This window comes from Lutjanus erythropterus, chromosome 3, assembly GCF_056507025.1.
Source record: "Lutjanus erythropterus isolate fLutEry1 chromosome 3, fLutEry1.hap2, whole genome shotgun sequence".
Classification (NCBI taxonomy): Eukaryota; Metazoa; Chordata; class Actinopteri; order Lutjaniformes; family Lutjanidae; genus Lutjanus; species Lutjanus erythropterus.
This window is the reverse complement of record NC_139319.1, coordinates 26,361,767-26,387,672: the sequence shown is the minus strand read 5'-3', so window position 1 is coordinate 26,387,672 and position 25,906 is coordinate 26,361,767. Positions and strand designations below refer to the sequence as shown.

Below are 25,906 nucleotides of genomic sequence, written 5' to 3'. Positions count from 1 at the left end.
AGCCAAACTTACAGTAAACATCTACTCCATTTTCCTTCCTTCCTTCATCTGGATGGCATCTTATGTTGTTCCAAAATATGTATGTGCATCAATAGTGTATTCACAGGCTTTCAAAAGAGGGCTAGAGTCTTTTGTGGATGCACCTTTCATACCTAACCATGATACTATCACCTGTTACCAGTTAACCTGTGCAATATTCCAATCAATTTTCCCAGTCATTTGCTGCCTCTGTCCCAACCTTTGTGGAACATGTTGCAGGCATCACATTCAGAACAAGCATATATTAAGAAAAATCAATAAAGTTTGAACATTAAATATCTTGTTTATGTTCTGTATTCAGTTGGATGTAGGTTGAAAAGGATTTGCATTTTGTTTTGAGCCTATGTTCAGGGTTCAGGGTTGAATGTGATACACATGTACACAGAAATCTATGTCAAATTTAGCAGTGGGGTACAATGAACAATGCTGCAATCCCCTTCGTAAAAGCGTATGTAAGAAGGGAGCAGTTGGACTATTACTGTGCTTGTGATATAATGAGGCAACTATTTGGGAAACAGGAATGACAAGCTGTTGGGGTCCAGCTCACACTGCCACATGTGAGTCATTCAGTACTTTACCCCACTCAGCCTTACTCCTGTTATTATAACTGTGGCAGGCCAAGGTGAAGAGGAAAAACTGTAAAGCTGAAAAGAAGAAAGGAGAAAGAAAGGAAAAGATTTGGCCTCTGTAGGTTTCCAAGTTTGACACGCTCTCTACCACTGGAATTTTTTTATGACCACAGGTTCATACACTCACCATTACTCCACCAGAAATCCCACAGGGGACTAGAAACTTCCATGTGGTTTGGTTTCACTGTCTTAACAAGAATCTCTGATCCCAAACTGACAATAACCAGAACCATAATGGAGACATAGCAATGAAGTGTCACATGGAGTCAGGTGAACTAATGTCTGGGTGTTCAAGTCATGTCAGAGCCATTCATGAAACAGGAAGAAGCAGGCGTGGGCTTACACCTTTTATATGTTCACATACATGAGTATGGCCAATACTAGTTTAATACAAATCATGTCGTTATCTATGAAATGTGCATTCACACAACTATACAACTATCTTTGCACATATTGCCCTAATTTGATGTACAATGAGGGCAAATATGAGTAACAAATATTATCCCAGTGATGCTATTATTCATGCAAAGGACGGTTGCTATACCCATATTTGGACTTGATACAAATCTTATCGAATAGAAATAAAACAGCATACTAGAAAACATGTTTACTTAATCACACGATGGAACATATGTAATTTCATAAATTTACAATTTAATTGCAGGGTTGGCTGTTCAGTCCGTGGCTTCCCCCTTCAGACTGTTAAAGTGTTACTGAGAAAGAAACTGAACCCCAAGTGAATGAGAGGCAAAACTGTTTGCTGTTTGCTTTGTCCATTATGGTAGAGAAATGGTATATGCAGTAAGTGCAGTCCATTTGCCATTATACCATGGTCTGGGTGAATACTTGATACTTGCAGGGTGTCCATTAATTCCTGATAAAAGACACCTGAAAAGAACAGGGAGAAATGGAGCCTCTGAACACCACAAGAAGAAGTACACTGCCCCTCTGAACTTACTGATATTTTGCATTACATAAGCAACCATCTCACGTACCATTCGTTGTTGAACTTGCTACTTCAGGCTGCAGCCAGCAATACATATGGTATTTTTTGTTCATGAAAATCTTGAAAATGATTGGGGAACAATGGCAAGGCTGATGGCTAGCTAATCAAAACAAACTGTCAAATTACATGCATGGTTTATCACCCATATACAATGTTACTGACTGGAATAACGTTAGCTTTCTGGCTCTTGGCTGAGCCAAACTTATATAAACTTTTATAAGGTGAGTGGACTAGAAATATCTCCCACTGCCTAGTTGTTTCTAAGGTTTGTCCTGTTTGTTGGTTAGTCAAACCCCTGGAAGTTTCTGGGGAAACAGAGTTATGACTTGAGAAAAACTCTAGATTTTGATTGCAAATATATATATATATATATATACATGTACACGGCAAGTGACCATGGTATAAGCGAGACCATGCCCTTCAAGGTGTCCATAATCAGGGTGCCCATTGTCCATTATTTCCTGTTAATGGACACATCGTCAGGTAGTATCTCTTACTTCAATCATGTGTAATTACCTTCAATGATTCGTTGTTGCTGTTGTTTGATCTCTCCAAAGGTCAGCCCCTTGGTCTCCTCTGTTTCGTTGACCAGCCAGGGGTTGGATGCTACACCTCGACTACCCCCTGCAGCCATCAACGTCGACCTGTGAAACATCGTCATGACTTCAGTATTTACTCTCCAAAATGTTTCCATCAATAAAAATTTAAAAAAAATTGTTTGGCAAAACTGACTTTTTACCTATCAATCATTCCAGCACACAGGTCTAAAACACTCATCGTGCATCACTGACTTTTAGCTATATAAGTAAACACAGTCTTGGTTGGGATAGGGGTACAATGCACATCTGTGCACCTCCTACAGCAAAACACATCTGTCTAAGGCATGTTCCCTTTTCAATAATGTACTTGTTTGAACATTTTATGACAACAAAAGCCTTTACATCATAGAAAAAAGTATTTATTTACTCATTTCGTCTTTTAAGTGTTTTGAACGATTGAAAAATACCAGGTTAGATATTGTGCAGTGTGTATACAGTACATATTAATCTGTCACAAGACTGCTGGGGAGATTTTTGCTTTGACAAAGTGACAGACTGGAGAGCTCTCCGCTCTGTACTGTACTGTGCTGTGCTAAACACTGCTGTGTGGTTTAAAAGCTATTCTTCTGCTAATAGCTTAAAGCTGTGTTTCAGACCCCCCTGTGGCTTTGGCCTTGTGGTGACGGGTTCAAAATCTCTATGTGAAACTGGATTTACACGTCTGTGTGAGCAAGTCGTCAAGTCCTCTCCTAGCCAAGCCCATGAAAAGTGACCTGGGTAGGGCTGTGACTAACAACTATTATCACTGTCAATTAAACTGGTGATTATTTTCACAATTAAACTATAAAATCTTGTATAAATCTCTCTATAAAATGTCAAAAAAAATGTGAAATGCTCATCACAATTTACCAGATCCCAAAGCAACATGGTCAAATTGCTTATTTTGTCCAACCAACAGTCCAAAACCCAAAGACTTTTCATTTACTATCATGAATGACAAAGTAAAGCAAAAAATCTTCACATTAAAGCAAATGTTTGACATTTTTGCTTGAAATATGACTGAAAAATCAATTATTAAAATAGTTGGGAACTTTATTTGTTTCAAATGACTGATTGATTAATGGACTAATTGTTGTAGCTCTCAACCTGAGCCACATGTTGGCTTATCAGTGACTATAAGAAAATGATATCACTACTACACTACTACTTAACTGTTTTGCTGTGGTTTTGATGTCCATACATAATTACGTCTTTCATTGGTACATTTAAACCTGATTTTTGAAATTCAACACCAAAAGCTTTTTTGGATGTTTTTCTATATGAGTAATGTATAAAACTACTTATATCTCATCCCGACTCCCCGTGTGATGACTACTTCAAGCTGTTTCTGAAGCAGTAAGTTAAGCATAGTAAGACCACTCACAGTGCTGAGGCTGATACTATCAGAATAGTAGGTGAAACAAGGCATTTGCTCTAATCTCTCTGACATCTTTGATTACTCTGAGACTGTGTGCCAGCCCTCCACTTCCTCCATGCAATTGCCCAGTGTGTGAAGATCCAATTAACCAGTTGGCGGAGAGCGCCAAAATCAGTCAGGCACATCTCTTGCACTAGACTGCCGCCATCGGGGCTGGAGCACCCGAGTCCTGACTGAATGACTTGGACAGGCGAGATTTAACTAATTACAACTATTTCCAGTGCAATCAAATACAAAGGAAAGGTTAGAGAATAATGTAGGAAAGGTGGGTCTGAGGGGCAACGGGGTGAACGCAGCCTTCAAATCAAGGCGCCATGTCCTTTTGCTTAGTCTGAAATGGAGATGCTTAGAACGTATTGTTTCAGGGATAGATTAAAGTCCCCTCTCTAACCTCTATCCCCTTTCTTCTACTCAAAGTTCTTACAAAAAAGAAAAAAAGAGCAGCTCAGATTATCCATGCATGGCCAATCCACCCCCTCCCACATTCTGTCCTCAGAGACCACACAGTGGGAACGGGTCCTACCCACAAATCCAAATTACCCACCACATATCACTATTAAAGTTAGGTCTCACTGAGCAAACTAAAAACCATACGACCACATGATTACAGTTCGCCAGACTAATTTATTAGCTAATGTCATTTGAGATTTTTTTAAGGGAGCCTTTTATGTAATTGGGTGTGTGTGGTCTGTAAAAAAAGATGAAAGCCTGTGCAAAGCACCACTAAGTAGATCAATCCCAAAACCAAAGCTTGTGAAAGATATCAGAGAAAGACAGTCTCATATCAAGGCATCAATAAAAGTGGTTCTCTAAATTCTACTTATGTGATAAAGCACTGATGCTTGAATTCACTCTACTGTTATTTTAGTTACTCTTAAAAAAAAAATCGATGGTCACAAAGTAGACTCATTATCATGTACAGTAGGTGTGCGCAAGGTGACGAGTTTAGGTCAAGAGCATGTGGAAGTGTGGGGAAATACAAACCAACACTCATATATTCATCCTTCACAAAAGAGTCAAAGGAATTGCAAATAAACCCCCTTCAGAAGCTGAAAAAGGATCACACACACTCCCATCCCCCAATTTAGAGTAAGCAACTATATAAATACATACAAATACAGGATCCAAGTGTAATTAGTCAGAAAAAGGTTAGAAGAATAACATCAGCAAACTTTTGTATGTTTATTTTACATTCATAAATCATATTCATTCAACTTATTTTCACTCCATATATTTCCCCTTTCCCCTTATTTTTCCATGGCCCCCTGCAGTCAGTCTATGCCCCACGGTTTGAGAACAACCACTTTACAATGTAAAAAAACATGGATGTCTCATATAAAAACACAGACATGATGAAAAACCAGAAGACGTTAACAACATGACACCAGTTCCTCTTCCTGTCCAAACAAATATCACCTGTGCCAGTCTGGGTCAAACATTACACAAAGTATCTGCTGCCTTTCAGGTTTCTAAAGCTGTCACATTGACATAACATCAGATGATGAAGAGGATATAAGCTGTCTCGTCCAGCTCTTTGATTAGCTCCACAAGTACGAGTTATAAACTGTAAACTCACTGCTTCCATACTTGTTCATTGAGAGACACACACACACACACACACATACATTCACATGAATGAGTGTATGTGTCCATTTCATGAGGTGCCAAATGTGTGATCAACAGTGCAAAGCGAACACATCTCCTAATGAAAAAGAATTAGCCATGAAGTTAAGCGCCCTGTCAAAATGGCAGACAGACTAACTTCCTTCCGAGTGATAGCACAGGGAGAGGTCACGGCACATGGGTCACAACGGATGTACAAAGAGTTTCACACAAAATTAGTGACCGGTGACACTTCATCAAAGCAGAGAACAGAACCTACGACCTCTCTGGTCAAGGAAATAGACAAAAGAATGAGGATTCATTATTTTTAATTGGGTGAACCAGCACTAGATATTATTATTTTTTATTTTTTTTTAAAGAAAAGATCTCAGGGGGGGAAATCATAAAATGAAAGGTGGCATGTTGTGAGGAGGATGGGCCCTGAAGCATCATGGGATGATGTTTGGTGCTGCGATTCTGACACTGAATGACATTGACAGACAGAGACTCAGGGTAAAGAAATTTTAACCATTCCTTCAATTACTTAAGCAACAAGCTGCTTGTCCAAGAATATTTTTAAAAATGAGAGTTCTCTCAGAAAAGCTCCACTCAAGAGTGCTTGAGGTAATAATTATGTTGGTATTGGTCAAAATGGTTATTAAATTTGAACATGAAATACTATTTTTTTTTCTTTCTCATCACAGAAATATGTGGTCTACATGTTTGTAATTACTCCCCAATTTCTTTTCTGCAACTTATTTGCTTTGTATTCCTCCCTTAATTATAAGGATGTGGTTTAATGGTGCTTTATTATCACACTCATAATTCTTTTCTCATTTCTTTTCTGTTATGTATTTATTTTTAATAGATTTAGGGCAATACTTATTTTCAATCCCTCTGATGACCAGATGGACCCAGACTGATATGGACATGATGTGATCTTTATGCGATGGCCGACTGATGACATCTCTTTATGCTTCTCTGTCCTCCTGGGACTTTTAGGAATGTAACCCTTACCACAAAGTTACGTACTGATAACATTTATGTTGCATTGCCTCTGGTTACCATTCTGTTCAATTCCTTTGTAAAGTTCTGTTAAAACAAAATTACAAAAATAAAGTATAAAAAAAAAGACCACTTGAAGCAGCAGCACAGCTTTGTAGTTTAAGAACCACCCTTAATACACATAAGGAGCATTTGCTGGTGGAATTTAAGTGAAGTACCACATTGATCATGAATATGATCATATATATGTCGAGACCAAACATTTTAAATTTAGATATAATGGTCTAATTGTCAAAGTGTTGCCACTGTTTGACCCCCCTCTTAACAGCAGAGATTGCATACTGAGATTTGCAAGTCTTTCAAATTTTCTCTAATTTGGGATAAAATCATTTGAATTCGATAATTTAATACCTGGAGGGTTCAGGTTCTCCAGCATCTCCCTTGAAGGTGGCGTTGAGCTGCTTCTCTCTGGTTAGCAGGTCATCAATGAGGTTCTGCCTCCGATCAGCTTCTGATTGCATTCTGATGAAGCCACGTTAAGGTCAAGTGAAAGGTCAACATTACTTTAAAAATAGTCACTGATAGTGGACAGAGGACGCTCCTGACACTTTTCTTCGGGTCAGTTTGGAATTAACCCATGAACACAGAAAGCCTCCTAATAGGAAACACTTTGGACCTTTTTAAAACACTCTAATGCCCTCTATAGGAAGGCAACTGTGACTGCAAGCAAAGGAAACCCTCCAGCCGAAAATGTAATCTGTATCTTATGACTTCCACTGCCTGGAATTCATTCGTTTCCAGAAAAAAGGATACATGTGTCGACTTGATGATGCCCGCAACAACCCGTCTTTAAGCTGGGCAATATTCTGTTTGAGCTTCTGCAGTGATGCCCGCAGAGTCATGTTGATCTGAAAAGACAGAACATATTTACATCAATTGACAGCTAAATAAACTATTTAGTATTTCAGGAGAAATTTGCATGTAATGCCACTTTACTTGTAATTGCAACACCTTACCTTTGCAGGGTTTCCCCCTGTTCTCTGCTGCCTATTTCGTTCATGAATGTTTTCTGCTATTTCGTGTGACAAACGACATGTGGCATCATAATTCTGTAACCTATAGATCAACAAAGGGGTTAAAGATGTCAGTTAAATCATTACTGACTCATGACAGACAACATAGTAAGACCCTCTGTTGAATCATGGGGTTTAAGTGGTAATGAACAAAACCAAAGAATCTAGGGCTGCACAATTAATTAAAATATTATCAAAATCATAATAATAATGTCCAAATCGCACAAGCTGCAATTTATTGATAAAAGAAAATTGAGTGACCACACAGCATTATAATAAAGTACCGTAGTGCTGCAGAAATACCCTTGCCTACACATCTTCTCAAGATGCAAGAAAACGTTTGTTACATAACCCAACACATTTCACATCACCGTGGTCTTAATAGCCTTTTCATTCAAATGCAAATCATATCACACCTGTCATCTGTCAAATAATCTCAATACGATGTTGGGTTTTTTAAATCGTATTGAGCAATGTACGGCTCTAATACATTTACTGGTCCAGGGAGTTGTACAGAAAGAAGACAGTCGTATTTGTCTCCTAATGTGTAACATACAAAAATCTAAAAATTGGATTTCAAGAATACTTTACAAGATAATACAATGCAGAAAATACAAGCTAGTTCATTATGTTCAATTGTCAAACAACCAGAGGGCTCGTGATCGGAGTTTATTGTTGTTGAGCAAATATAATGTCTGAAAGGGTGGATGTAAAAATACCCCGACAGCCTCAAAAGCCTGAGCTGCAATGTTGATATTATTTAATATAGCACTGATGTATTACATTATATTTCACGGTTTTGTGTTAAAGTTTTGTTTAGAGAATAAGCACAAGATTGATTCATCATGTGACTTCATTAGCATTGCCTTTTTCCTCTTTCGATTCTGCTAACACTAACGTTACAAAGCTTCAATCTGAAGATTAGAAAAATTCTTTAAGTGCAGCCATACTACATTTCACAACACATTTGAGCTGATTTTGTAATGTCTTGTTGGAAATGTTTCTGTTATTTGGTTAACGTTGATCTTTACAGGTAAGAACTAACGTTAAGTTAGCTACCACTTTAGCTAGCAGGGCACAGACAGAGGAGCTAACTTTACGTCATTTGTGGTCGTTAATGATACAGTTGACCAGATTTACTGAAGCCGCCCAACACATCACTCACCACGGATCCTGAGACATTGCGATAAAAGTTATTTATGAGCAGAAAATCCACTTATTTTGAACCATCCGGCCAGTAATCACCAGCAAACTGTGTCTTGTTTGGGTTGGACGTCACTACGGCATACAGCGAGGGTCAGTAGAGTCTAAGTCCGCGGATTCAGTTTTGTCCATAAAAAACGCAATAAAACGTGACTGAAATGTGATTTTTATACGCTACCGATATGATTTTATGTTTTGTATTATTTTTTCATAAAATGTACATGACGTTTGCTCAGGTTGCACCTACGAAGATATCCGCCAAGTGGAGGTAAGAAAGTCTGCATTTATTACTACTACTACTATCACTACTACTAAGAAGAAGTGTTTCAGTTTGTCTGAACACAACAGAATAACGTGATGCCAAATCTGAAAACTGTTGTGCTAATCACTATCCGCTAAAATAGAAATTTAATTTAGAAAGAGTGAAATGCCAGAACAAGAATATGGCTGGAGGAAAGCTACTGATTACATGGGAGCTAGTCGCATGTGGTGAATGTATTTTGGTGAATGACTCAGCAGTTTATTATGGCAGTGAGATGGAAAAGCCAGCATGGAAAAAACGCTGCATGATTGAGGAGAAAGGGAGGTTTCAGGAAGAATACTAGAAGAAAGCTACATAGCAAGAAACCCAAGCTCAATCAATCTCAGCTATGTCAAAACAAAAGAAATCATAGACATAGTAAACAAACGTAAGAATAAAACATCTACTGACTGGAACGGAATTGATATGACATTTTTCAAGAAAGTCGATGACAGTATTGCAAACCCACTAACCTACATCTGTAACCTGTCGTTCTCAACTAGTACAATTCCACAAAAAATGAAAACTGCAAAATTTATTCCATCATATAAAGCTGGGGACAAACAAAATTTAACCAACTGTATCATTACTCTGCCAGGTCTCTAAAATATTAGAAAAACTGCTTATTAGGAGGTTGGATCATTTCATTGATAAGTATTATTTATTGTCAGACAGTCATTATGGGTTTAGAGCACACAGATTAACATCAAGTCCATTAATGGAGTTAAGAGAAGAAAGTGCTGGTTGTATTGATAACATGAAGTATGTAGTAGGAGTTTTTCTAGATTTTTTTAAAAAAGCATCTGACACCATAAACCATGACTTGCTCAAAAAACTGGAAAGATATGGCATGAGAGGGGTTGTGTTGGACTGGGTAAAAAGCTATATGGGAAACAGGCAGCAGTTTGCGATTACGTATCAACATGCCTAGACAACTGTCAGGGTCCCACAGGGGTCAGTATCAGGTCCAAAACTGTTTGTTTTGTACATAAATGATATAAGTATGGTGTCCAGAAAATTAAAATGTTTTATTCATGGACAACACCAATGCTATCCATTCTGTGTAAAATCTGCGGCAGCTTTTGGAGGAGGTCATGACAGAGATGAGTAAAGTAAAGCAATGTTTTGGCATAAACAAATTATCTGTAGCCCTCTGACGTCTAAGCCAATTTTTCTGCCTTCAGCCCCCCTGGTCTTTTAGTGTAAAAATGCTTGTAAAACATTCCCTCAATAATGCACAATAAAGATCTGAACACCCTTTTTTCAGGACAACATGAGCTATCAGAATATGTAAGCTGCAGTGATGTCACATGAATGTACAAATAGTTATTTGACCATAAAAAAAACAAAAGAAAAAAACAGGTGGAAATTTAATCTCTCATGTTTATTCAAAACATACAGAAAAACTACTGGAAGAAAGTTTTTTGACATAACTATCTAGTCAACACACAACCAAAACTATTCACATACTTACAAAGTAAGTAGTACTAAGTAATAAGTACTTTCTTTTTTTTTCTTTTTTTCTTTTTTTGTCCATAAAAATTATGAATGCCATGCCTGAAAACAGTTCTTATCAGCAGTGAGACAGAGGGAAAACAGAAGGGACCACAGCTACAATAAGTACTGCTGAACTGCTGGACAGCTCCCTCATGGGGGCTCTGTGAGTCAGGGGGACTGGCTTGTTGTCCTGCAGCAGAGGTGTCAGGCTCTCCAACACTGTAAAACAAATAAAATAAATAAAAAAAAAAACATGAGATTATATATACCAAATCAGCAGGTGTTTTTGCATTAATTTCTCATATCACTAAAACCTGCACACCTATTCTACACACATGCTGTGTGCTGTATGCAAAGCAGAGCAAGAGCTTACACAACCTCACAAAGCAAAACATCTTGTGTTCATGCGGTTTCCTACCCTCCCTGAGAACAACAGCCCCCCACCAGCCACCCCACACCTATGAAACACCTTTGTATTGATTTGTGTCTGCGTGTTTTTTTTTCTTTTAGATATCTGCACAAACACAAAATATACAAATAAATATAGAACTACTCATGTACATGTATTATATTTTTTCACATTCACATCTTCATATCATACATACTGTAAATAAATACAGGCCACTTACTCTTCAGCTGGATCAAGTCTGTCTTGATAAGCTTCACTCATCTGTGAGATTGTTGTTTTCTATCCCTCAAACTGACGCCATGTAAACAACAGTATTTTTTAGATGATTGGTCTTTTTTTTTTTAAAGAAGGTAAGAATACCATGGAAATATATAATAGTCCTTTGTAACTATAGGCTTTGTAACTATATGAATAGTACAGTCTGAATTACAAATGTGTTGTGTAATTGTTTTCATGTCTTACACTGCACTCACAGTACAAGTATTATTTTCATTGTCCCAGCCTTCATGGAAAGTAACACGAAGGAAAGACGGCATGCTGTCTCCACTTAAGGGGGCTGAAGAGTTTGTTTTTCAACTGCGTTGCATGTGGAGCCCACATATGAGATATGTACTCGTAGAGGTTTTATGTTTCATAACCAAACAGTAGTTGTGTTTGGATCAAAACATATATCTATTGTGTAGAATAATAACCAGTGGACAACTTCTTGGAATAGACTCATTTGGCATTTTGATCCTACACATGAAACAGTTTTCAGAGAAAGACGTGATGATCACACTTCTCTTTCTGATGACCTTATTATGAGCAATCTGTAAGACAAGATAAGATAATCCTTTATTAGTCCGACAATGGAGAGATCTGCTGTCTTACAGCGGCAAAATGGATAGAAAAATATATGTGTGTATATAAATAGCAACAATATAAATAGCAACAATTTAAACAAGAGGAAAATTTAAGAAAAATAGGTCTATATAAAATATTGCAAATAACAAACTCAACAGTCGAATTTATACTTGTTGCACATAGGAAATACTGATATTGCACAGTTGAAAAGATACTACACCTGAGTAGATACTGATGTCCCACAGTCATGATAAATTAATAGTAGAGTCAATTTGTTAGTTTTAATAGGTGTAACTGTAAAAATAAACAAAATTCAAGCCGACTGCAATGGCAATGATTACATACATTACAATTAATTACATACATTGCAGTAAGTAGGGTTATTTGAAGGACACTTGGTAAAATCGTATCTTTCCTGTGTTTTGTCATGTAATCTGGAAATTATTACTCATTGTTTGTGATTTCTTTCTTCTTAGAATGAGACACCGTGTGTTGTCATAGTTTAAACACTGGCTGAAATCACCACAAACAAACCCTAGCCACTACAGCTTACTTCACATGGACACAGCCCACAGGCTTATATAAAGCCCTGATCCCAGGGAGACGCACCTCGTCACAGCGGACACGTTACCTTCCAACTTGCATTTCTTTGAAGAATAAGACTTGAGATGCTTGATGTTTCAAGAACTCCGGAGTTCTCCAATTGTGGAAACATGAATTCAGTCTCGATCTGCACATCCTCTGACCAAGACCTCAGCTCTATGGCAGGAGGCAGAAGCAGGCAAAGGTCTCACTCATATTACAGCCCAGAGGACTGTAAGCACTACGGTGTGCAGACCCAGACAGAGGAAAACTATCTAAGACCTCGCTCCAGGTATGTTTTCACTTTAAACTTACAGACCTGTGCCTTTTTTAATCCACATTATGTTAGCTGTCAGACAACTCATATTTATGTAGATTTCTGTTTTAATGTTGTGGTAAAATTCGATAAAGGCAGACCATACGTATCACAAAAAAGTATTAAAAAGGACTGTTAAACATTACTGAATACATAATTAATACTGAATGAACTGCTCCTCAGGTCCTTTTACAGCTATGAGACATCAGAGCTTTACTCTGACCATCATATGGGAAACTCTTCCATGTCCAGTCCACTGAGGACCAGCTCCCTGCTCCAGAATCAAGTGACCAAAAAGGAGAAGAGAGAAGGGGATGGAGCTGGTATTCGACTCGCCTCAAGGAAGTCCAAGTCTAAACCAAACAAGCACTCGCAATCGCGAGAACTTCATGGTACTGAAATCATGTTTTTACATATATTCAGATATTCTGTTTTAAAAAAAAAGGAAATTTTGAATAAATTTACATTGTTAAGGAAAACAGAGTTAAATGTATAATTGTACCTGTTTATATTTTGCTCAGGTAGTAAAGGCAGTCTGAAGTCAGTTCCCATGATAACCATCTCTGAGTTGGACAGCTGGGAAATTTGCTCCAGCTCTGGGATGAAATATGGACAGTTTGTGGACTGGGAGAAGATTGACCCAGAAGCAGCAGAAAGATACCGGCAGATCCTGAAGAGTGACCACCAGCAGCTGAAAACTATGGGCCGAGAAGGATTCTGGGCCATGCCCCACACGCTCAGGGCCAAAGCTTACTATCACATCATCCACAGCATCAACTCCAGGTTAAGATGGACACACTGAATTTCATCAATTTAAAATGTTTAAAAGATATTTTCTGTCATGAAGAAAAATGTGTATGACCTTTGCAAAACCAGTATGTACTTTCCATTTTAAATCCACGTAACCAAACGATCTGAATGTGCACTGATGTTGTATCTGCAGTGGGCCTGTCACTCCAGACAGAGATGTCTACTATGAAGTGGTCAAGGAGCTTTTTGGAGAACAGAAAATCAGCACCCATCCAGTCCCAGAGTACATGGAAGCAGGAGAAATACCCAGGTACTTTTGTGGGATAATGTTGGTTCATGTATCATAGACATGCTGCTGTACTATGCAGATATATTGAAAACTTGTTGTACATAGTAGATGATCCCTAAAAAATATTTTTCAGCAAATGTGTCAATGTGTCACATGCGTGGGCTTACAAACATAAAAAAAAATCCCAAGAGTGGCTGGGTTGTTGAGTAGGAGTGCATAGCTAGACATTAGACATCTGGATGAATATGAGACTATATAAACTTTTTGGCAATACTGTGAAGACTTAACATTTGACCTCTTAAACTAGCAAAATAATAAACCTGAAAATCACAAAGTGAAAGCATGTTTGGTTAATTCTTAGATTAGTTGCCTGTGATGGGGTTTATTTTTGTATGTATTAGAGAAAATACATGATTGATTGGCATTCATGTGCCCACACTGTCTCCAGCATTGCTGCTGTATACCCAATTGTTTTTTTTGTGTTTTTATGTGGGGTATAGTAAAAAAATTGATGTGGGTTTTTCAATTATTGTGCATACACACTGCATTAGATTGGAAGATGAGTGATGTGAGTTGTCGTTCTTGTCTTATCCAGATACTGTCTCAACAAAGCAGGCCTGAACTCAGTTAAAAAGATCCTCCTTTGCCTCGGAAAATACTTCCCAGACATGAACTTCTGCCCCATCCTGCCCGAGCTGGTCTCCCTCATCCTCCACTTCAGCGAGGATGAAGCCGAGTGTTTCTACAGCGTGTCCCGGCTGATCTGTTACAATGACCCCAACAAGCGTTACATCGACCAGACGTTCCTCACCTACCGTGCCTCCTGTATGACCTTTGGAGACCTCGCTAACAGGTGCTGCAGAGGCATCCGTAAGCTGATCGCCAGCTCCCATCAGAACCTCTTTGAGTTCTACTCTGACTGGATTATGTGGATATTTGCTGACCTTCCCTTCACATATGCCATCAGAGTGCTGGATGTTTACCTACTGGAGGGCTACAAGGTCCTCTACAGGTTTGTTGCTGCTGCATTTCCACGTGTAAACAAAAGCTTTCAGTCTGAGAGTGTGATTTCTCATGAGTATATTCACTGATTCTTTTGTAGGGTGGCATTGGCTTTGCTAAGCCTCTACAAAGTATCTGTGTCATCTCGAGTGGCAGACGTGGAGGACTTCAGGACAGATATGAAGAGGTTTGTGCAGAACGTGACTCGACACTGCACAGCTGAGAAGCTTCTGGAGAGGGCCTTCAAGATTACCATGGCCACACGGAGGGAGCTCAACCTCCTGTTCAATGCTAATAAGGACTCCCTCATGCAAAAAGGCGTCAGCATACACCAGAAGAGGTGAGTTAGTACAGACATTGATAGAGAAAAGGCAATAACATAGAAGAAAAGGAATCTGTTTAAAATGGGTTTCTGTTGACCTTTCCTAAGTCCCACCCCTTTTTACCCTGTGCTCCAATAACAGCTGTGCAAGCTTGGTACACAGTGGACCCTCAGTCAACTTAATCTTTCCTGTTTCCTGTAATTAGATATGCCATGTCCAATTATAGCAAAACACTAATTATCTTGCTAGCTAGTGATTGATGTAGATTAATTAGTTCATTATCTACATTTTGCTAACATTAGCTATCAGATGTAACTAGCTAGCTAACTATTGACGTAGACTGCTAGTTAGTAGGCTAGCATTTTGCTAACATTAGCTAATTTAAGTTGTGACTATGTAGCTTATACAGGTCTCCCAGCAACATCTTTTAACAATCTTCAGACTTTGATTTTCTTTGGGGCATAGACAGACCTAGAGAGAGGTGAAGCCACAGAGCGTCCAGTGTGCCCCGTGGGAACTTACCACGGAAAAAATATAAATGGTAGTCTATGGCGAGAGACAAATCATTTTTTGATCCCATTTGAACTGTGCCGTGATTTACACATGTGACATTTCTCAATTTAAAATGATTTTACAAGACAAGAATGTTGCAATTTGTGGATGATTTATCATAGTGTAGTTTAGCTTTGTGCGAAGCTGCGCAGTGAACTACACGTCTCATCTTGCACAATAAACTCCATCAACATGAATATTGCTGCCTCTTTAATGTTAGCTTACCTGAAGTGTTTTATCCAGCGACTCCTGGTGTTTTTATCAACCACGAAGAGAAAGAACAGGTAAGACCTGTTGTTGTGTGACTAAATCCCAGGACGAAAACACTCGGGCTTCATAGCTTCAATGGGTAATGTTAGCTTTAGAAGAAAAGTCACACAATGCCCGGGTGTGTATTCTTTCTAATTCTGTATCTTCATATTCTTACGACAAACAGTGACTTTCTTGACTTGTAAAATTATCTTTTAAACTGACAAACATGGCACGTGTCATTTGTGGCACAATTCAAAAAATAACTTTTCTCTCTCCATTGACTGCAGTTCATCATTTTTCCAAAGTTATGTCACGTGGTGGTTCATCAGAAAGGGTGTGATTTGTGACTGAGGAAGGGTAAATTATGTTTTGCCAAGGACTTTTAATGTGTTGTCTGAGATAAAAATACTATATTGATTGTTCACGCTAAAAAGAAAACTGTTCATATTTATCTAATCTCAGTTTCATGTTCTCATCATAGCTGTTTCTATGTTCCTAAAGGCAGTCAGTTGAGACGGTGGACTTCAGCAACTTCACCTCCAGTGTTGTGACAGGGACTGAGATGAGAGTCGTCTGGGCCTGGATACCTGAGCGCTTTGCCCTTTTCAGTCCCATTAGGCTGTTTAGTACAGCTGAACATGGCAGAAGTCTTGCTTCGTAAGTAACCTTTGTCCACTAATTTAATCCCACTGAGAAACCACGTGGGAGGCAAATAACTAATGAGCTGCTACTTCACAGGCATGAATTATGGATAAAAGTGTTTCTTTCATACATCAAAAGCCTTTGAATCTTTCATTTTTTTCTGTTTATACCTGCTCGATTAAATGAGGTCAGGTGTCACGGATCAATATAATTCTGAGCGCCACGTCTCAGCAGTGAAAAACAGATTCTCCCATCTACTTACGTAACAGAGAGAGGCCCAGTGTTTTCACTATAAACATGTTTGCTTTGAGTGTGACAGTCAGGTGACAGTTCATTGAGGTGGCAAATGTTGTTTATGTAGAAAAAAGCTGAAAGTATAAATTCCTGAGTTTTCAGTGTCTAATGACTGTTAAGTGATCATTTCTAAAATATAAAGGAGAATGCTAAGAATTCAGATTCATTAATCCAACCCTGTCTTTTTGTAATTGTAAAGCCACCACAAAATATATTTGTAATTGCAACGTCTAATTTTCCCCTGACTTCATCCCATCTTGAATAAAACAAACAAAAGCACTTGAGTGAGTTTCAGCCATAATTGTTAAAGTTGTTATCTTGTCTCCCAACTTACAAAATGTTCTCTTCAAATATTATATGGTGCAGATAGGCTTTGTAATATATAAGACGAGGTTTAGTCATCAATGACACTGTCTGGTTGTTTATGTAGCATTTTATTTGCTATTCAAAACAACATGTGAACATGTTTCTTTCTTGCATATAGATTCTATTCACATGTGGAGGGACATGAACCAGCGGTCTTGATGATCAAAACTGTGGATGAAGAGGTAAAAAGAATATTGAGATACACCTGATAATTTGCTTAAATAATGTGCTTTTCCTTTTGATATAAGCTTAGATTTGATTTGTGATGCTAAAATATTGTAATATGTCTCATTCTCAGGTCTTTGGTGCCTTCCTGTCAACAGATCTGATAGAAAGAAGAAAGCATGACTCTGAGGGACTTACATATTTTGGAACTGGGGAAAGTTTTGTGTTTACGGTGAGACATATTCCTGCTACCCTTTTCTCAAATGATACGATGAATGATGATACTGAGATCTCTTTCTCTGCAAAACCAATATCCTGAATCAACTGTCCTCCCACCACCACCAAAGACTAGATGTCTCATAATTTCCTCCAACTAAATCCTGACAAAATAGACGTTCATTTAATTAGACCTGATAACTTTTACACTGCAGTTCATCAGTTTATTGCCTCATTTCACTCATATATCAAATCCACGACTAAGATTCTTGGCATCATCTTTGATCAGTATATGAATTTTTAACATCATGTAACCAAGCTTGTTTAAACCTGTTTTCCTTTGTATCCTGTCTTCTACTGATCTTGAATTATTAATCCACACATTAATTTTCTCCTGTCTAAATTACTGTAACTCCCTCTATGTACTAGTCAGTCTGCTCTAAATCATCTACAGTCCGTTCAGACTGCAGCTGCCAGGTTATTAACCAGAACTAGCTGGCAGGCTCACATGACCCCGGTTCTTGCATCCTTCCACTAGTAAAAGGATTGTGAGGTGACATGTTTGCACTCTGCAAGATCACCACTAGATGCCACTTCCTACATCCTACAAACTGGTCCTTTAAACCGCATGTCAAACAGAAATTGTTTACTCTTTCAGCTTCGTCCCAGCATGGAGCGCTATCAGCAGGCTATGGTCAACATCATGACCAGGAGAGCTTACCCTCAGCAGATTCAGGCCTCCTCTGAGGTGACCATTAATGGCTGCTCCCCCATCACCTCTACCCTAGCCACCACAACTCTGACTTGTCCTGCTGGAACGCCCCAGGACCCCAGCTACCTGACGATCCCCTTCACCGCCCCAGCAGAGGAGCCCATGACTGCCAAAGAGCCAAAGAGACCCAAGGAACAAGAACCCTCCATGTTCATAGCAGGCAGTGACAGTCAGCTCATTATTGGTATGTAAATTAAACATAACGCCAGACGAGTAGAATAGGTCTTTAGAAAAGGTCTAATGTGGTGTCAGCTGACACAGGGCTTGTTAATGCAGTGCTGATGTGTGTGTCGTCTCTTAGGTGGTGATGGGGGCCATGCACTCTGCCTACAGGAAGACCTAGAGGGAGGATTCTCAGAGCCTTGTGACACATTCAAGAGCATCCCACTCTGCAAGGGACATTTCAAGATCCAGGCCCTGGAAGTATGGGGCATCCAGAACTCTATTTCCTTTTCCCACAGTTTTCCCTCTCAGTGAAATAACGGGAGAGCAACCTTGTAACTTTGCATCCCTTGGTAAACCCTGAACCAGTTTAATCTCTTTGTGCTTTTTAATTTGACTTGATTTTTATGTAAATTTCAAATATTTATTTTGTGAAATGGACATTTATGTACATATTGTGAAGCATCTGAGTGAGATTTTACTTGACTTATTGTGTACATATCAAGTCATGTTTTAGCCATTTAGCCTGGGTCCAGACCTTCAAATCTGCCCACTCAATGTCTTGCTGAACTTTACAAGCCCACATATGCACTAGTTCCCATTTCAGAGAAGCTCTAAAAACACAATGAACATATCCACACAAATGCCACACCAGTTGTGAGAGTAAGCACTGTATGTAGTGCGATGCAATTTTGAGTAGGCGTAATGAATTTGGGAGGATAAGTACTGCCCCTTCTAGATTCATCATAATTGATATCAATCACTAAATATTGATTAATTTCAACCAAAGGGTCATATTTAACTATCAGGACTGATTATAACCTGTAAGCATATTACAGAAGCAGAAAAATTACAATTCTGGTTTGTCCTCCCACAAAGTCTACTAATTATCGCTCTTTTTCTGTGTAAACATCTGTTGGTCTTTCTAGGATGAATATACTTACTTCTACATTGTTTTTGTCTTATTATTTTGCAGTTTATTTGATACGCAGTTAAATTTCATGCACCTTTATAATGTGATGATCAGTTGTTTGTTTTCTCAATGTCTAATAACTTATTCATGTGACCTATTGTGAATATGGTATTTTGTTATTATTGTATTTAAGTTAATAGCCTATGTAATGAGATAAAAAGTAAATGACTTTCAGACAGAAAGCAATGTTTTTATTTATTTCTGTTTGAGTTAAAAATGTTGAAATTGTCAACAGATGTAGCCTATTACTAATAACATGTGTAAGCCAGTAAGTATGTCTATGAACCCACAGGCTAAAGTGGTCTGACAGTTATCGATATCCTCTCTACAGTATACACATCATTGCATACAGGATACTTGAAATTTGACAAAAATTAGAGCATAGCAGTGTAGACTCGGAAGAGGGGGTCCTGGTCCAACTGGTCCACCCTACCAAAAATAAATTATTGACCTATTTTGAAAATCTTTGCTGCGTTCCAGTGCTGTTGGAAGGGGCAGATCTAAATGGGGAAATTGTTGATTTTTGTGGTAATAGACGGAAAACTCTTAGTGTGGGTGTTAGAAACAATGTCAACAACGAAAATACTTGTATGTCTGGATTCAGCTGCATGTTAGTGCATGATTTGCATGTGTCAGCTGTATCTGTGGTCATTGTTAAACTTGGTTGACATATTTTTCTTAAAAAAAAAAACAAACTTGGTACATAATGTGTACATTCACCGTAAAAGGCAGCTGGTATGTGACGCACGAACAATAAAATAAAATGTGACAGATATACCATGATCAATGGCAACTCTTCTCTTAAATATTTGAACTTTCAAATTAACGTGGTGCATTTGAAGGTATCATATATGCGAACGGGCATCAACTCGGCCATGTCTAGAAGGGAACCCCAGACCAACGAAAGATCTCGCGAGAGTCATCATTTTACCCCAAACCCATGACCTTTCCCAAATCCTAAACAGGTATTTTCTGTTCCTAAACCTACCCACATTTTAACTACACTGCTGTCACATCCTATAACATAATTATTCGTATAAGGCGCAAAATAAACTAACAATACGTACAAATATCGCGAGAGCTTCGCAAATGAACGGTTTCCCTTGAGAGAATTCATCATATCCACAAGACTGTTGCTACATTGATTAGCAAGCTGCAGTGACTAGCTACCTTCAAATGTGCAGAGGGTTGAATATAAAACGTTGCCGACAAAAGATGTGACAACCATCGGTTTTAAGGATTATTAGAGAGGTGGGACTCAATCTTATATGGCCTGCTTAATCTTACACGGTTTGTTAGCTAACGCGAAAACAATGCTAGCTGTAGCTAAGTTAGCGAGCTAACGCTATCTAGGTCTTACAATGTGCATGTGTATACCAGATGAACAATCATCTACACTCAATTTTTATGGCCACTTTAGCAATAATGTATCTTGCGTTAAACACACAATTGTGTGGCGTCCTTTGTCATAGGACGGAGTCATGCTAAACTCAATTGGAAACCATTTCAGCTTAGTTGCCCTGCCCATTTGCAGATGTTACACACATCATATAATACACGTATGGCATTTTATGAATTAGCTCTAGCTGGCTTCCAATTCGACATGCATTTTGTAACGCTAGCTCAAATCTCGCCTATCAGATTTTCAAAGTTCAGTATTGTCTCTTCTGTTCTCTCCATCCTCCTGTACTCAAGTTACACGTTGCTGATGTGCAGTTGGATGCCTCAATAGGCAGGATTATAAATAGCTGTTTGTATAATCGTATTAATAGTATCCATCCCAACGTGCTATGATGCTATCACCCCCTCCAATGGAGAGAGGTTGGGTATCTGTTCAAGGAGGCCAACCAGTGGTCAGACCAATATTTCATCTAACCATCTAACCTGGTTTAATGTCTCTTGCAGACAGGGCTGGGCTGATAGAACAGCTGAATTGTTCTGCCTCATTTGCTCCTCTGTGGTGTCCTCGTTATCTACTTTAATCATCACCCAACACAACACATTTCTGTTTGTCACCTTGCAGTAAGAATATAGTAGAGTCTAATATGGATTGCAAAGCTATATATGAATGCTAAAAATCACTACTTGATCCATATAACTGAACTCAACTGTGCAAAATATGCTGTATTGTAGCAGGAATTTCTTTAAGTAATTTTCAACATGTTACATTTCTTTCTTTCTTTCTTTCATCACCTCATTGTTGCACATTTCAGTACATGCCAAACCAGGTTTGTAGTCAGTTAGAAAGCATCGCTGTTACATAGTTTGTCCACCAGAGAGCACTGAGAAGTTGGTTTTGAACTGTAACATGTATAGCTCAGTATGTATCTTGGTTACCAAAAGCAAAAAGAAATACCAAGATGTTTGTTTGTGTAAATAATAGTACAATTGGATGATTTATTATTTATATACATAGCTTAAGTGATAAAATTGAATAATTTCTCTATAATACTAAAATAATAGTTTTTCATTTCCTCTGTTTGTGTCTGTTTATGTGTTTTATCAAAATAGGCTGCAATCATGGGCCCAGACACAGCATCTGTCCCTAAAACAGAATCTTCAGACGAAAGTAAGTATTAATGCTTCTTTGTACAATTATATTAATTTGGTGAACACTCAAACACACTATTCCAACACTTAAGTAACAGTTAGAGCACTTATAACAGCAAAATAATTTTTGAGTTGGTATTCATATTCTACAGACTTCACCTTAAAACTTCAACTTAAATTCTTTTGCAGAAACATGATTATATTTGCTAATCTGTGCAAAGGTTGCTGTGATCATCATCAATGCTGTCATCCGACACGTTGCCCCTAAGATTTTTTGCAGCTGCCTGCCGCTAGTTGGGGCTGCGGCACTGTCAGAAGGCAACCCCTCTCACCCAGCGCGTATGCTCCAATCGCCCTGGCAACACCGGATGTTTACATCAGTATAGTTGGACAGATGAATGTAGATTGTGACAGAATAAGCTGATATATATTTACTCGACTGGAGAAACGTGCCCATATTAAGCACATACACAGACATAAACTCGCAAGCGGAGCTGCTGCTGCTGCTGCTACTAGCACTGTTAACGTTCGCCACACTGTGTGTCAGGCTAGCAGCTAACTTTAGCTCTGGATCCTTTATCCGCAGCACTGTGACCCTCTTTGGTCTGAAAAGGTGAAGCGTTTAGTGAGTTGTTGTCATGTTTCGTACAATAATGTGTAAGGTTTGTATTGCACAGCGCAAAGTAGCATGCATTTCAGCGGCATTTAAAGTACAATTTGGCGATTGTAGACTGTGACTAATGGCTTCAAATGGCTCTTAATACACAGTATATTTTTTTGGACAGTGTTTCACATTATAAATTAATACATTCTGCTAAATTTTAACTGCTTTCTGAGTGTTTTCTTAGTGTTAGACTAGTCGACTAGTCTAAATTAAATTTAGCGTATAATCGACTGGGAAATTAGTTGCTAGGAACATCCCTGGTGCAGGCAAGCACGCCTGTAGTGTTGGTGTGCAGCAGTGAGATGGGTCCCCGCTGAAACACTTTCCTGCTGTGCACGTTCCAGACGTTGTTTGGGCTGTTCATCGGTGTGGCGTTATATGAAAAATTCATATCATAATGAAAATAAAGACCAATTTTCGGTACAAACCGGTATACCGCACAGGCCTAGCTGTTAGTCACACTTCACTCTACTTTTCCTTTGTGTGTTCACATTGTTTTAATTGTTACATAGCATTAGTCAATGATAATAAGTAATCATTGTATTCTGCTGAAATTTCTTTCCAGTCAACGTGTTCAGTGAAATATTCAGAAGATATTCTTTGATGTGATTGTTCCTCAGGTCCAGCAGAAGTTGTTGTGAAGGTAAACTCAGACTCAGATTCCAATGATGCTTCAACCTCCACTGAGCTCGAGAACTCCAAACATCCAGAGATCATCATATCAGACAAGTGCTACCCTTGCTCTGTCTGTGGCAAGGTATTTGACAGACCATCAAAGCTAGAGAGGCATAAACCTGTACACACGAGGAAGCCTAAGACACTTCATCAATGTCGGCACTGTGATAAGAGTTTCACGCAACAAGAGAAGCTGATCCGACATGAGAATTGCCACAATAGGACTAACAAGCACCCCTGTCCTGACTGTGGAAAGGTTTTCAACAGGCCTTCAAAGTTAGAGAGACATAAGCGCACACACTCTAAGAAGCCGAAGGTGCCTCATCAGTGCTCATACTGCCTGAAGACGTTCAGTAAACTCAACAAACTTGTTCGTCACAAGCGAATGCACACCGGAGAGAAGCCTTTCACCTGCTCAGTCTGTGGGAAAGGATTCTCAGAGTCAGGCCACTGCAAAGCACACGAAAAGACGCATGAGGAGCAGCCAGAAAAGCCTCACTGCTGCGCTGACTGCGGGATGTGTTTCTTCAAGGCCTCAGAGCTCCGTCGCCACTTCCGCTCCCACACAGGAGAGAAACCTTTCAGATGCACCTTGTGTGAGAGCTGCTTCTCCCGCTCAGAAGGACTTAAAAGACACATGAGGAGCCACACAGGGGAAAGACCATACAAATGCATTATCTGCGGAAAGGGATTTTATTCTCGCCAGGATTTGAATATTCACGGATTGACCCATTCAGGAGAGAAACCACATCTTTGTCCCGTGTGTGGTAAAGGCTTCTCGCAGTTGGGCAACATGAAAGAACATGAACAAAATGTTCATATTAAGTCTGAGAAATATATTTGCAATGAATGTGGGGCAACTTTCACACGGTACAAGTCACTGACAAAACATCAGCGGACACACACAGGAGAAAGGCCCTATTTGTGCCTCACCTGCGGTCGTAGATTTTCATGGAGCCATTCTCTTAGCAGACACAGGAGGACACACGCACACAGACAGATGTCTATGGACACATCTAAAGACATACCAAGCTTTGAAAGACCCTCTGAGAATGCTAGCAGTTGAAAATAGAGGGGGAATCCCAATAGAGAGACATTTCATCTTCAAGCAGTTTTTCTGGAGCCACAGCTAAGCTAAATTGTACTAATTTGTAGTAGCTTGTAGTACATTGAAAACTTATTGTGAAGTTTTGAAGACTCAGCTCGCTGCTTGCTCTGCATGTCCTCAAAATATCTGTCATTGCTCCAGATAAGCTTTTTTTCCACAATATTTTAATTATCAAAGCCAGACATTGCATTTTCTGGCATCTGTGTTTATTGAACTATGTTAGCAGTTGAAATTAATGTTACGTTTAGTATAGGTATGTTCTGTTAATTGGGTGAACACAGATGTGGCTATGTAAGCACACTGCTGTATGTGGAGAAGTTCTGTTTACATCTTCCTTTATGACTGACAATTTCTTTTAGATACTGTGGAAGAATATTTCATACAATGGAATAATTTCCTGTTTGCCAAAATACCTGTTAGAATTGCAGTGCAGGTACCAGAAGGCCTCAAAGTTTTATGTGACATAACCAAACTGGTACTGTATCAAATGTTGACCAAGTCTTTGCATCTGTACGATTAACGGAGATGCCAGACTACAGCCTTGACTAAATGTCTGCTTTCCTGGTAAGTAACATAATCCAATGTAATCTGTTACTTCACTGTAAAAGTATCATAGGAAGCACAACTGTTAAGAGGAGTTGTGCATACCAGTCACACCAGTCCATACCAGTAGCTTGGTGATTTTCTTATTGCAGTTGTTAAAGGACATTTAACTTTCTTTTTGAATTTTGTTTTAAAGTTTTGTTGCCAAAATATACCATTTTGTACTCTTATATCAAGTACTTTTTTTTAAATATACAGTTAAGCCTTCACTGAATGGTCATTGCTATGCTGACTCAGAGTAGAAAAGTGCTGTTACCTTTGTCTCTATGCAGGTGTATTATCCCCTCACTGCTAGTGGGAAACTGCTATGAGGTCACAGACAACAGTGTCACAAAATGTAAGCTTAAATGTTAAACAGTGGTTTAAAGTGGAGCAGCAGTTTTCCTCTGACAAATTAAAATGGTTTAAACTTTATCCTTTTCATATTTTTTATTTCCGTTTTTTCTAATTATGTATAGCATATATATTATGTAGTTACATAAGCCATTTATTTTTTTTGTGATACTGTATACATACATTGTAGCTTACTGTCCATAAACAGATACATTACATAGTTCAGTAGTTGACTGCATAGTAGCAAAAACACCGTGGGCCTCCTGCTCTCTTACAATACATATTAAAGTAATGTGCTCAAATGTATTTTTAGTTGTGCCGATGAAGATGTGAATTGAACCTTAAGCCACACAAGTTTCTCTGATAAGTGATTTCATAGAAAACACAGCCACCAATAAACTGTTTTCATAATAACTTTTGCAAGTAGAGCATTTCTTATGTGTGTAATGTCCATTTTTTGAAGGCTACCAAACAGTTGTGCTGCATGTTGCATGTTGATAAAAACAACAGTTGACTTAGGACACAGTAAAAATAGTGAAAATGCTAAATATTTTAAGATCGCCAGTGGTTGCCTTTACGCATTTATCTCTATCTTTTTATGTGCACCCTCTTTAGTGGGTTCTTATAGGAGCTGGAAATCATTGAAAACACTTCTTCAATTTTAAAGGTAAAATTTGTAGAATTTGCCTGAGCT

At 38.7% G+C, this 25,906-nt stretch overlaps 3 protein-coding genes across 4 annotated transcripts in view; 2 read left to right on the top strand and 1 right to left on the bottom strand.

The window, feature by feature from the left end:
- Positions 1–8,689, bottom strand: part of stx8 (syntaxin 8) — a 54,343-nt gene extending 45,654 nt beyond the window's left edge. Inside the window, exons 1-5 of the mRNA XM_084715623.1 lie at positions 8,536–8,689; positions 7,314–7,413; positions 7,111–7,205; positions 6,709–6,819; positions 2,191–2,318 (exon numbers count right to left, since the gene is read on the bottom strand). Of these exons, the coding sequence (XP_084571749.1) occupies positions 2,191–2,318; positions 6,709–6,819; positions 7,111–7,205; positions 7,314–7,413; positions 8,536–8,552 (451 nt within the window). The 5' untranslated portion in view covers positions 8,553–8,689. The remainder of the gene's footprint in view (positions 1–2,190; positions 2,319–6,708; positions 6,820–7,110; positions 7,206–7,313; positions 7,414–8,535) is intronic.
- A 3,353-nt stretch (positions 8,690–12,042) lies between these two features.
- Positions 12,043–18,861, top strand: LOC146330138 (TBC1 domain family member 24-like). The gene is made up of 11 exons (XM_084715622.1): positions 12,043–12,497; positions 12,705–12,913; positions 13,043–13,304; positions 13,465–13,581; positions 14,156–14,572; positions 14,663–14,902; positions 16,191–16,346; positions 17,110–17,173; positions 17,290–17,388; positions 18,031–18,328; positions 18,446–18,861. The coding sequence occupies exons 1-11, from the start codon at positions 12,292–12,294 to the stop codon at positions 18,619–18,621; spliced, it is 2,244 nt and encodes a 747-aa protein (XP_084571748.1). The 5' UTR covers positions 12,043–12,291; the 3' UTR covers positions 18,622–18,861.
- Positions 18,862–20,176: 1,315 nt separating this feature from the next.
- Positions 20,177–25,626, top strand: LOC146330137 (uncharacterized). 2 transcript variants are annotated; one of them, XM_084715620.1, is made up of 3 exons: positions 20,177–20,244; positions 21,791–21,848; positions 23,114–25,626. In XM_084715620.1, the coding sequence occupies exons 2-3, from the start codon at positions 21,800–21,802 to the stop codon at positions 24,232–24,234; spliced, it is 1,170 nt and encodes a 389-aa protein (XP_084571746.1). In that variant the 5' UTR covers positions 20,177–20,244; positions 21,791–21,799; the 3' UTR covers positions 24,235–25,626. The 2 variants fall into 2 exon arrangements, with proteins under 2 accessions (XP_084571746.1, XP_084571745.1); XM_084715619.1 differs by lacking the exon at positions 20,177–20,244 and adding an exon at positions 20,393–20,530.
- The last annotated feature ends 280 nt before the right edge of the window (positions 25,627–25,906 follow it).

Excerpts from the sequence above, each read along its gene's own strand:
- LOC146330138 (XM_084715622.1), top strand. The coding sequence starts at position 12,292 with ATGCTTGATGTTTCAAGAACTCCGGAGTTCTCCAATTGTGGAAACATG. Across the intron at positions 16,347-17,109 it reads CATGGCAGAAGTCTTGCTTC|ATTCTATTCACATGTGGAGG; the intron begins GTAAGTAACCTT and ends TCTTGCATATAG. Across the intron at positions 17,389-18,030 it reads GGGAAAGTTTTGTGTTTACG|CTTCGTCCCAGCATGGAGCG; the intron begins GTGAGACATATT and ends TTACTCTTTCAG.
- LOC146330137 (XM_084715620.1), top strand. The coding sequence starts at position 21,800 with ATGGGCCCAGACACAGCATCTGTCCCTAAAACAGAATCTTCAGACGAA. Across the intron at positions 21,849-23,113 it reads AACAGAATCTTCAGACGAAA|GTCCAGCAGAAGTTGTTGTG; the intron begins GTAAGTATTAAT and ends ATTGTTCCTCAG.